The sequence below is a fragment of the Acomys russatus genome, chromosome 14 (genome assembly GCF_903995435.1).
Source record: "Acomys russatus chromosome 14, mAcoRus1.1, whole genome shotgun sequence".
Taxonomy (NCBI): domain Eukaryota; kingdom Metazoa; phylum Chordata; class Mammalia; order Rodentia; family Muridae; genus Acomys; species Acomys russatus.
The window spans coordinates 53,878,531-53,890,748 of record NC_067150.1 but is presented as its reverse complement, the minus strand read 5'-3'; the positions used below and the strand labels follow the sequence as shown (position 1 = coordinate 53,890,748).

General features: G+C 51.6%; 1 protein-coding gene and 1 non-coding gene across 2 annotated transcripts in view; one reads left to right on the top strand and one right to left on the bottom strand.

Annotated features, from left to right (window-relative positions):
• Positions 1-7,838, bottom strand: part of Itga11 (integrin subunit alpha 11) — a 92,703-nt gene extending 84,865 nt beyond the window's left edge. The window contains exon 1 of the mRNA XM_051156624.1: positions 7,690-7,838. Coding sequence (XP_051012581.1) covers positions 7,690-7,741 — 52 coding nt within the window. The 5' untranslated portion in view covers positions 7,742-7,838. The remainder of the gene's footprint in view (positions 1-7,689) is intronic.
• A 1,912-nt stretch (positions 7,839-9,750) lies between these two features.
• On the top strand, positions 9,751-9,878 carry LOC127198817 (small nucleolar RNA SNORA17). Its single transcript, XR_007831863.1, has one exon. It is a non-coding gene; the product is annotated as a small nucleolar RNA SNORA17 (small nucleolar RNA).
• The last annotated feature ends 2,340 nt before the right edge of the window (positions 9,879-12,218 follow it).

Sequence of the window (12,218 nt, the reverse complement as noted above, 5' to 3'; positions counted from 1 at the left end):
CTACCAACCCAAGTGTCCTAGTCGGCGTTTAGGTCCTTTCTCAGGGACCTTAGCTGGCCTTTCCATCCCTATGGCTGCTCACAGCGCATTACCCAGCATCCTGCTGACTGGACACTAAAGAGTTTGCCCAGCTGCACATCTAGCACCCACCTTTTCTGCTTGTGGACCGGTGCTCACCGCAGTCTGCCTCTTGCCTCTGAAACCTGAGTCCTGTATCTGAAGTTCCCGTTTAGCCTTTTTTACATCTTTCACTGTATCATGGTCATTTATACCAAAGTGTGCTCACTCCCACGAAACCAGAAGCTCTCTGGTGACAAAGCCAGCTAGCTATCTGTCCAGCTATCTTTCAGTTTTTTCGTGGAGGGATAGATAGCTCTTCTTTTGCCCTGCATCACTGGGTGCATGCTATGGTAGCACTGTGCAAAAGCTGGGGATACAGGCAATCAGAGTTGTGCCTTCTACCACTGTTGTGCTTTCAAGGCAGCAAGAGAAGATGCCCAGGCAGTTGGAATGCTCTGTGGTAAGTAAGCTCTAGCCTTGGGATCACACAAGTGGGGCCCCCAGACTGTGTCTTCAGGGATTAGGGGAGGCTTTTAAGAGGCCTGAGAATATGCAAGAGACAGCTGGGAGAAAGGGAGCAAGGCACAGGGGACCATAACACGGGATCCTGAGGCAGCAGGTGTGCTGGAGGGTGGTGAGGTGCCCACGCATGTGTTCCTGCTAGGGTTGAGTCCTGAGTGTAGGCTGATCATGCAGCACCTGGCTGGATTTGATAGTCTGCATATAACCCAATAGCAGTGGGCAGCCTGTAAAGGCTTAAAGGTCAGAACCAGACAGATTCAGTTTAGATTTTAGCATGGTTTGTTTGTTTGTTTGTTTGCTTGCTTGCTTTCTGCTATTGAGAGAGAGGTCTGGGTGGATGGGGGCAAAAGAGCAATTCCAGAAAGTGGAGAGGAAATAAAGATGATTTTGTGGTTCCTTTCCTGGAAGGAGGAAATAGTGAGGGGCTTGGAATGCACAAGACAGAGAAAGAGGGCGGTGAAGACTGAGAGAGGTCTACAGAGAGCCCCCCCCGTGACCTACAGAGACCCCCAGTGATCTACAGAGAATCCTCAATAGTCTACAGAGAACCGCATGGTCTACAGGAAAAACCCTGTGATCTACAGAGACCTCCCTAGTTATCTACAGAGACCCCCCCCTAGTGGTCTACAGACCACCCCCAGCAGTCTACAAAAAAACTCCAAGTAGTCTTCAGAGAACCACCAGTGATGTACAGAGAACACCTCAGCAGTCTACAGATACCCCTCAACTGTCTACAGAGAGGCATTTGAGTAGCCTTATACTGCCTGCCTACCACAAATACAGAAAACCTACAAGCCTCCGTCCTTGGGATGAAGTAGTGTACTTTGTTAAGTTCTCCTGGTAGGTGCAGCTAATTAGGTTCTAAATCTCACCCTTGGCTAGAAGACCTGGTCTGGTCCCCATGTGATCCTGGGAAAGTCCTGGGGGGCCTCTCAACCATTGCATCTCAGTTCTCCCATCCATCTGAGACACATCGCATCTCCTGAGAGACGATAGAAACATATGCAATGCTCTGTTCAGGCTGTTGGGAGTGGGAATCCATTTGCAACCTTCCCACAAAGAGCAGCTGAGCCCTGGAAATCAGTCTCGGGGGTCCTGGAGGGCTGGCTTAGCTGGGTGATGCTGGGGAAGAGAGCTAGCTGTCAGTCGCTAATGCAGAGGCAGAAACACCTTCCCTGTATCATTCTGTTTGGCATCCTGGAGTGTGTTGCTATGGTAACTCATGTAACTTGCCCCACATGCCACGAGGGGAAAAAAAATCTCTGCCTACTTTAGAGCAGCGGCATCCAAGGCCCTGGCTGAAAATTTCCTCCCTAGAGCATCAGGCTCTCTCCATCACAGGCAGTAGCTAGGGAAGGGCCTGTCAGACTAGGATGCTAAAGGGCTGGACCATGGCCAGCACATCCCCTGCTTTACCTGAGGCCCACCACTGGCCCTTAGTTCCTTTGGCTCAAGGCACATATATGGCACACAGTAGTACATGCATGCAGAACACCCATACCCATAAGAACAGGCAAGATATCAAAATAGGAAAGAAACTGTGCCAAATGGTGAAGGCCTATTTTGGCTCAGATGGGCCTGCGGCATGTGTCTTCAGAGCCCTGAGAACTTCAGGGGGTCTGTCCTCAGGACCCTGGGGAGTCAGGGTGAATGTAGACCCTAGAATGGCTCTTTAGTATTCAGACAGTGGACGGATGTGGAGAGATGTGAGTCTAAGCTGCTTTTGCCCTGAACAAGTATAAAAAATAGAGGCATGAAGCCACTTCTCAGAGCCGAGCATGCCTGGTGCATATGTGCACAAGTAGAAAAAAAAATCTTTTAAAAATTCAAGAATTATAGATTTTATTTTTAATTATGTTTACATGTGTAAGTCTGAGCGTGTGCTTGCGCATGTGAGTGCAGCGCCTGAGGAGGCCAGAAGAGGGCGCTGGATTCCCCCAGAGCTGGAGTCAGAGTTTGTAGTGAGCCTCCCAATGTAGGTACTGGGAACTAAATGTGTTTCTTACCCAAGAGCAGCTCTTAAGCACTGGGGCGTCTCTCCAGCCCCCTTAATTACATTTTTATTTACTTACTTATTTTTATGTGTATGTGTACATGTGCATGCATGGATGGAGGCTTACGAGCTGCCCAGGACCGTTTGGTACAATGAACATGGATGAATCGCATATGGGCCACTAACCAGAACATCAGCCTGAGAAGTGGTTATTCTCTTCATTTTACATTTCAGGAGATGATGCCCTCGGGGTCCCGCCCAGGCTCACCCACCTAAAGGGGGTCAGAATCTGGGCAGTCTGGCTCCCAGCCCATGCACATCCTGGCTGTTATTGCTCTGTAAATAACAAAGAGTTAATGTTCCAGTGAAAGAGATGAGAGGCAGCAGGGCGGGGCAGGACGGGGCTGCACGCACTGCCCCCTGCAGGTGAGATTTCACACATGTTCTAACTTAGGTCTTAAGGACACCCTACAAAAAGTCCCTGCGGACGTTTAGTTTATAGGTGACTCCAGTCTCTCTTTCTGCTTTGTTCCCTCGCCGCTGACAAACTTCTGGGCATTTGGCTGGGAACGGGAGTGATGAGGATGGACATGTTGGTGCTGGGACTGTCCCCATTTTAACCAGTGCGCCCTACAGCAGGCACTCCATGCTAAGGGTGTGTGGGTGTCTCTGGAGCTCACAATCTCTTTGGGAGAAGGTAACTTCACAAGGCTGTGTCTCCTTGGTGACAGTCTTCGGTATAGGGGTAAAAAGGCTAGGGACAGACTGGACATTAAGTGGACAGGACAGATGTCATGTCTGTGACAATGGTGTGTGTGTTGTGTACACATGTTCATGTGTGGGTCAAGGTCAGCTGTCATGTAATCACATGCTACCTTACTTTTCGGGGGCTAACTCTCTCACTGAAGGTGGAGCTCTCAGATTCAGCTTACCCCAGGGATCTCTGCCTCTGCCTTCCCAGCACTGAGATAACAGGCATGCCCTACTGTGCTTGGCTTTTTTTTTTTTTTTTTTTTTTTTAACACGGGTTTTGAGGTGCTGAACTCGGGTCCTCAGACTTGCATGGCAAGCATTTTACCAAATGAGCCTCTTCCCAGCTCCCCTTAAAGCTACACTGGAGTGACCAACTTTGACTCTTAAAAATAACTTGAAGCTTGCGGAGAGACAGTTAATACCCCAAATTGGGTATTGTGGAGAGGAAAGAGAGTTCCTCAAACTCCCCAAATGAACTCCAGCCCACACAGCAAGAGCCAAGCCAATCAGCTCAGAGTATAGTTTTAGTCCAAGCAACAGGGACAGGACACTGGGACTATGTACTGGGATGGGGAAGATAAAAGTGTGTGTGGGGGGGTGGGGAGGGTGGGTCTGCTCCTCAAAGGAAGAAAGCGAGATTCAGGGAGGGCAAGTGGGAGGGGAGAGCTGAGTGAGCTCCTTGAGGGGTACTTGTGTGGCTGGGAACCAGAAGAAGGGTGGGATTCTCATCTCTTCTTTGGGGGGCCACAGGTATGACAGCTAAGCAGAAAGAGAGGGTCTGGAGAGCAGGGAGTCAAGCCTTTTCAGTCTCTGATAGCCACAGAGCTGGCACGCCACCTGGTTTTCTTGTTGAGGCGGATCACACAGAAGTGTGCCTGTCCTTCCCCTCCCTAACAACAAAGAACTGCCTTCACCAAGAGCAAATCGATTAGGACAACCTCACTCCCAAATACTAAGTCCTTCAGACTGTCCTGAGACCAAGACTTAGGGACAGGCCTTTGCTGGGAGGAGTGGGAGGGAGGGTGTCTTGGTTTACTTAGGGTCCTGGTACTTATGTCTCTGAGCCTCCAGTACACCTCCCTGGACTTCTGTTGTGGACGTGAGCTTGAGGGCGCTGCTTCTGAGCAACTTTAGGTCTTTACTTAATGGTCAGAGTCGTGACCTACGAAGTAGGGGCTAGAGAGGAAGCTGGCTTAATATGGAGGCACTGGCCAAACACTAGGAAAATTGCTTCTTCAGTCTTTACAAATTCTGTTACTATCCCCGCTTTGTAGAAGAGGAAACTGAGGCACAGGTAGCGATATGTCATGAGCAGTAAGGCCTAACTACATACAGGGTCCAGGTTGATTCTGGACAGCAGGACTCTGGGGTCTTCATGGCCACACTGTCTGATTTGCCTTGTTTATGTCTCCCGTCCATCCCGTATGATTGACAGGTAAGAGACCAAAGTCAATTATGTGCCAGGGTCAGGGAAATGACCCAGGGATCCCTCAAACTCTTCCGGTACACAAATCCAGACTAGCCAGGCACCTTTATGCTTTTAAAATGAAAACTGGTGTTATGGCCTGCATTTGCAATCCTAGTTCTGAGGAGGTGGAGACAGGCAGGCCTCGGGCTCATGGAGGTCAGCTAGCCTGGCCTACTTGGCAAGTCCCAGGTCAGTGAGGGACAGTCTCACAATGGTGGATAATATTGGAACAACATCTGAAACCGTTCTAAGGCCTCCGCACTCATCTGTGCATGCACATGCTTACACACACACACACACACACACACACACACACACACACACACACACCTGTGGCAGGATGTTTGATCCCATTGTGAACCTCGAAATTGTGAACTATAAAATCCTATTTCTTATTTGGTGTGGCTGAGCCCTAACACACACCTTTAATCCAAGAACTTTCTGTTTATTGTAAACAGGTGATTATGGTGTGGCTCAGCCCTAGCACACACCTTTAATGCAAGAGCTTTCTGTGCATAGGATTTGATAAAGTCAAGCCTAGGTCAAGAGACAGAGCAAGAAACCAGCTGACAGGGATTAAAGAGTAGGGGGCACTTTGAGTTGAAGAGTATTTTAAGACAGTGTGAATAAGAAGAAGAGGCTTCTGAGCTTTGAGCTAGCAAGCTCTTTGGCTTTTAGCTTATGGCCTTTCCCTCTGGGACATGAGCTGAGTAGGAAGGTCAGTGGGGTGCTTTCTCTGCTTTTCTGAGCTGGCAGGTTTTCACCCCAGCATCTGGCTCCTGAGTCTTTATTGGTAAAATCAAACATTTGGGTTTTTCACTTTCTAAAACACCACACTCTCACACCCAAATACACACATTCTCCCCACAAGAACCCACACACTCAAACAGCACCCCCCACACAGGCACATTGTCACCCTTTTCTTCTTTAGTCCCTAGAAATATGAACAGTGTCATATCCCTCCCACTGACTACGCTTTTTGGGGGATCCAATTCCTCCTCCAGGAAGCCTCCCTTGCTTGTCTGCTGGACACTGAATCTCTCCTGTCAGAACACACACACGCGCACACACGCGCACACATTTGCTCTGCTCAGTTCCTTACACCTTTACTTATCTTTCTCAGCAGGCCCAACCGACACGTGAGCCCTCTGTCTTCTTGCGAGCAGATGCCCAGCTAACATCGACTGATACGTTTAATGAGTCCCATATTTCAAAAAACCCAAACTGACCAGACACAACGCAGAAATGGTTTTCTCCATATAAAGGGAGCAATGAGTCACAAATCCTGTCTTGAGAAGTCCTTCAGCGCCCCCATTCCTCAGGGCTCCTCCCCCTTCAGTTGAACCAACATTAGTAACCACTGATGGAGCCCCACTGTGCGTCAAGCCTCAATCACTGGGCCTCCACAACCCAGAATTCTGCCTCCATTGTCCCCCATGACAAAACAACTTTTAGGGAGCTCACAAGGTTCTCTGTGCAGAGCCAGATTCCAAACTCTTGCTCTCAGCTTGGGGATGCTTAGACTGTCGCCATTTTCTGGGGACACCTGTCTGGAGCCACCCAGGATTATTTTTTCATCTTCCTGTGGCTGGATCTCTAGTGACTGCAGACAGTTCCTTCTCTGCTTAAGTGTACCTCCAATGGGTATGCCTGGAGCTTTCTGGAAGCTTCTGATCTGGCAGTAACGCTTCCCCTGCCCCTCCCCCAACCCCAAACCCCATGCAGGAATGTTTGTTTCCAACTGTGACTCTGAGATCAGGGGGAAAAAAAAAACAGCTAGTTTCAACAGGCCTTTCATCTGCAGGCGATCCCAGAAGCAGCAAAAGACAGGAGGGCATACATGTGTCCCCAGACTGGAATAAGGGACCACAGCTTGGTAGCGGTGGGTCTCCTCTTGCACTACCTCAGGGCACCTGTCCAGTTGTCACCGCCTCTATCCTCTCCTATGGATCTCAGCTAGAGCAGGGGCCACTCAGAAAGAGAGTCAAGGCCGGCCGCCGGTACCCGGCCAGTTGGTTCCAGAGACTCTGGCTCTGCCTGGAGCATTCTGCCACGCTGTGAAGGGGCCAGGAAAACTTTCGCTAGCCGCACGCTGAGAAGTGCGGGTTGGCTGATGCTGTGCTGGGCACCGGCCGCGTGGAGGCCTGAGCCGGGATATCCCAGACTGAGAGTCCAAAGACTCGCCTCTCTTTCCTCCCGGCGGGTGCCGAGGTTCCCGCTGCGCCCCCACACCTGGAGCGCATTAAGCAGTGGCGCGCGTTTCAGTGATGGTGGCGGCTTCTCCCGAATTACTGGATTATTGCATAATTCCGAGCGCGAGCTGGGGACGCTGCTCTGTCCCTACACAACTGTTAAGTATCATTCTCACCGGTTCTGGGCTGAGGGATTGTGCCCACTGCCTGTGGTTGGGCTGAAGAGGGCTTGCCAACGCCTAGCAGACAAACTGGAGGGACTCGGGACCTCTTAGGGCTCCCAGGTCTCAGGGGCCGTCACACTCTGGCTCTCTAGACTTCAAGATGCTCCTCCTCGGGTGGCAAGAGGGCCACACTCGCTCAGGTCACACTCGCTCGGCATGATCCCCCTCTCTAGACTTGGGCTCTCGGCTATGGAGGGATGTCCGGATGGACACGTGGGAACTTAGTGTTAAGTGATTCCAGCAACCCGAGTCCCCTCTTCCCAAACACACCAAAGTCCTAGAAAGAGTTTTCTAGGCACACCCCCCTCCTTTGCTGTGTTGGCGGGACCATTTAGCAGCAGCTGGTTCCCGGCAGACCTGTGCCCCAAGTACTGCCAAGGGAGGGGCTTCGCATCTCTCTCCTCACAGCTGGAGCGAAGGTCCTGGAGGACTAGGGAGGGGCTCCCGGAAGCAAAAAGAGGCGAGGGGGACACGTACCTGGCCAGAGGCTGAGGGTCCAGGCCACCAGAAGGCCCCTGGGCAGGTCCATGGCCCGCAGCGCGGCGGTGGGTGTCGTGGTGGTCGCGGGGCTGAGAGCCAGAGCGACAGCCACAGTCTGCGCGCCGCGGCGTCCGGAGCCTACACTGCTCCCGGCTCTAGCTCCCTGACAGCGGCTCAGAGGAAGTGGGAGGGCTCCGGTGGCGGGGAGGGGCGGACACCGCGGCGGCTCTGGCTCCCCGCCAGTCTCGGCCCCTCTGCCACCTGGGCTGGCGGCAGGCTGCTGCCCTCTCTGTGTCGCCCTCTTCCACTCCAAGCCCCATCTAACCTCAGGGTCACGATAGACGACGGCTTCTGGGAGCCAGCCACCTAGCCAGAGCGGCACCTGCCTCTCTTCCATCCCCATCCAAATTAGGGTTCGTCCAGGAAAAGAGAGATATGGTGTTCATTTGGGGGGCTGGGAAGAACCTTGTAAAGACCATAGGGAAACCCCAAGATGACCGAGGGCCACTCTGTGACAGATCTTTGGACAAGTTGGATGGATTCCCTCCCCTAACAATCATTTTTGGTATACTTTCATCTCTCTGTTTCCTGGGCTTAAAAATGTCAAGGCTACAGTGTTTCTTGGGACCCTGGAATAAATAGAAACTATCTCCAACTTCCACAGCCCCAGCCTCCAAACCTGAACAATTCCAAAGTTGCCAGGGGGACCCGGGGCCACGTCTGACGGTTCACGAAGCTTCTCTTTGGAACCCAGGCACTACTCCCCAGCCCTTGTAATCATGAACAGTTAACTCCAATGCGCGTTTATTGCCTGAGCTTTTAATCAGGTTTTGGGCTACAGTCTGTGGGTGTGGTGGCTGGCCTTCCTAGAAGGGCGGCAGCAGAGGAAGCTAGCAGGGTAGCCAGTGGGTGGGGGGAAATTAGAGTAGAGAACCCCTGACTTTCACAGAACAGCTTTTCCAAGGCTACTGTACAGGTCTGCAGACGTGTGAGAATCTCTTTCTCCCCTGGTCTTCACTGTATTTCACAGAAATTTTAAACGACAATTGTTGACCCTCCCTTCCCTCCCCCCTCAAGTGTCCTTGGTTTGTAAGGGCACTTAACCCCTTGTCTTCAGGAGCAGAAGAGGGCAGTGGAAGGATGAGTACAAAAGATGTGGAGGAGCCCAGAGGGAGGGTGTCATGGAGAGATGGGGAGGCCTTCCCAGAAGGACGGACATTCAGGGAAGATTCTGGAGGCTACGTTGGGAAGGTCCACCATTTACAAAGGCTGAGGAAACTGTTTTTTTTTTTTTTTTTTTTTTTATCCTGGGGGAGTGTGTAGGGGAAACAGAAAGAAAAAGAGGGAGAGAAAGAAGGAGGGAGGGAGGGAGAGGGGGAAAGAAAAGGAGGAGAGAAGAGGAGAGGTAAGAAGAGGGTAGATTAAAAAAAAAAAAAAACCCAAAGGAGTGGAGGAGAGAAGGAAAGGGAGAAGAGACGCAGGTCTGAGTCTGGAAGGCAACGCACCAGTGTTCTCACCCTCAGGGTCAAGTCTCAGAAAAGAGGGCATGATAAAGGGACAGGCTTTCTTGCTCTTCTAAAAGAGCCAGTAGATCAAAAGAACCAATGTCTCTCTCTCTCTTTGCCTCTTTCCTCCCTTTGTCATCTGCCAGGATAGGACAAAGACTCCGGCAGGTGTGGGCTGGAGGAAGCAGGATCTGCCTTGGGATGCGTGTGACTCTGGTTGGCCTCACAGGGGAAAAATACTGGGGGCTTGCTGGTAACAATTTGACCCTTGTAGTGTCTGCTTTAATGTTTAGGTGATTGTCATCGACTGTTATTTAGCATTCTTTTCCATTTGCTTTGTGGTGCTGGGAACCGAACTGAGGGTCTCAAGCATGCTGGGCAAGTGCTCTGCCACTGGGCCACATCCATAACCCTTCACTATGGCACTTTATTTTTGTATATGTCTGTGCACACGCTTGCATGTGCACATGCACCTGTGGAGCCAGAAGGCAACTTCGAGAATCTTCCTTGATCTACCTCCATTATATTTTATTATTTAAAAATATTATGTGTGCCTGCTTATAGAGGCATTGCAGGTATGGCTGCTGTGCCACGTGTCAGTAGGTGGCAGAGGCGGGAGAGGCTATGTCTATGCTTAGTGTTCTGACCTGGGACCATCTGGATGATTAGTAGCCTAACACTCCTTGAAAAAAGTAAGCCTGAGATGACACCAGTCCCGACAGGCTGAGGGTAGGAGGGAGTGGACCAGAGATGAGATGAACTCTGCCTGGGACTGTGGGCCCAAGACAGATACTACCCCCATCCAACCTGGGTGAAAGCAAGCAGTAAGCTGAGATAGCCACCAGTCTGGGAGCCATGGAAGCCAGATAGGGAGCTAGCCTGAGACGGCCACCAGTCATGCACTAGGGAGTGCCTGTGAGTGCAGACCATGCCTGAGAGGACATCTGCCAAGTGCTATAATGCACTAGTGGGGCATAGCACTCCTAAGACCACTCCTAGACACTTAGAGACCTTGGGTGCCACTAAGAAGAGCAAGTAATTGGTGGAAAAATGGAAAACAAAGAGACACGGAAGGGTGTGGACACAATGAAGAAAGGCAGAATTGGAGGCTTGAGGGTAGTGAGGAGCAGCCTGATGTGAGGAGCTAGAAACACCTCCTGAGACCATGGTGGGGTCCTGGCCTGTGCTGCCACCAGAAGCCACATGTGGGTCCATGGCCCTGAAACAGCAGGGGTCTGTTACTACCAAAGGCCAGGCAGACATCCCCGGTATGGGCTGCTGTCTGGGAGGCCATGTTGATGTCTGGTGGCTGTGCAGAACTGGCTCTACCCCTTGTCTGAGCATCATGGGAGAACTGGCCCTGTGGTTGTGAAATCAGGAGAGCTGACCTACCTCTAGTCAGTTGGAGTACTTGGGAGAGTGGTTGGCCATTACCCAGGAAGCACAGTAGAGTTGGCCCTGGTGGCAGGAGTTGCAGGTGAGTTGGCCCTGAGGGTATGAGCATAGGAGAGCTGACCCTCCCACTCTTCTCCCATATGGTGGCATAGATGATGGAGAGACACCTTCCTCCTTTCTCCCCCTTGTCACCTGTAGAGGTGGGAAACCTGGCCCTGGGGTCATGAGAGCAGGAGAGCTGGCCCTGACCCTCACCAGCTGCAGCACTTGGGAGGGTGGGCCCTGTCCCTTGCCTGGGCAGTACAGTAGACCTCACCCTGGTGAGCAGACCCCAAGGGTGTGATGTGTGAGAGCTGCCCCCATCACTTGTCTGCCTATTCAGTGACATGGGTGAGAGAGAGATGGCCCCTTCTTCACCCCTTGTCACATATGGCAGGCAGGAGAGCTGGTCCTGAGGTCATGAGTGCAGGAGAGCTGTTCCTACCCCTCATGTACTGCAGCACTCAGGATAATGAGCCCCACACCTTACCTGGGCATCAGGGAAGAGCTGACCCGGGTTGCAGGGGTTGCAAAGGTTGCAGGTGAGTCACCCTGAAGGTGTAAGAGCAGGAGAGCTGTCCCGGGTCCTAGACTACTGCAACACTCAGGAGAGCAGAGATCAGGCCCTGCACTTTGCCTGGGCAGCACAGTGGAACTGGCCCTAATGGTGTGGGCATGGGTAAGCCAGCCCTAAATCATGACAGTGGGAGAGCTGGCCCCACCTCTTGATGGCTGTGGCATTGGATGGGCCATCTGGGACCATGCTGGAGGTCTCACTCTAGTGGTGTGGGAGTGGGAGTGGGAAAGCATGCAGGCTGACCAGCTCAGATACCTCTCATGTGCAGATCCAGGGCTTTGAGTTGGTCCACTCCAACATCTGCCCCATCGATGAACTGTTGGAGTGCATGAAGGGGCTGGTCCTTCAGATCCAAAACTACAGGATCTCCATGACACAGGGCAACAACAGGACATCTGAGAGGAGTCCCAGTGAAGATTCAGTATTGATCGTGTAGCAGAAGCCAGGGCCCTCGTACCAGACTAGTGACTCTTTGCAATGAACATTTGCAAGCAAAAAAACTGTAGACAAAAGAGTATACTGTGGGACACACTGTGACACTCTACAGTTTCCATGGTGATATTTCTTTCTCCATTGTGGGTGGAGGTTGCAATGGTGGAGGGTGGGTACGAGGGGAGGGGGAGATGAATGGGATTAGGGAGCATGATGTGAAATTCACGAAGAACCAATAAAAAGTTTTTTAAAAATATGTGTATGTGTGTATGTCTCTATGTGGGTATGCCCATGTGAGTGCAGGTACCCATGGAGGCACTGGGGCCCCTGGGTCTGTATACAGGTGGTTGTGAGCCACCTGACATGAATGCTGGGAGCTAAACCCATGTCCTCTGGAAGAACATAATGCACTCTTAACTCCTGAGCCATCTTTCCTGCCCATCGCCATTATATTTTTTGAGATAGGATCTCTCTCTCTCTGAACCAGCTAAGCTAGACTGACTGGATAGCCAGCTCCCAGGATCCTGCTGTCTCTACCTTCCAAGTGCTAAGGTTACTGACGTGCTCCACCATGTCCA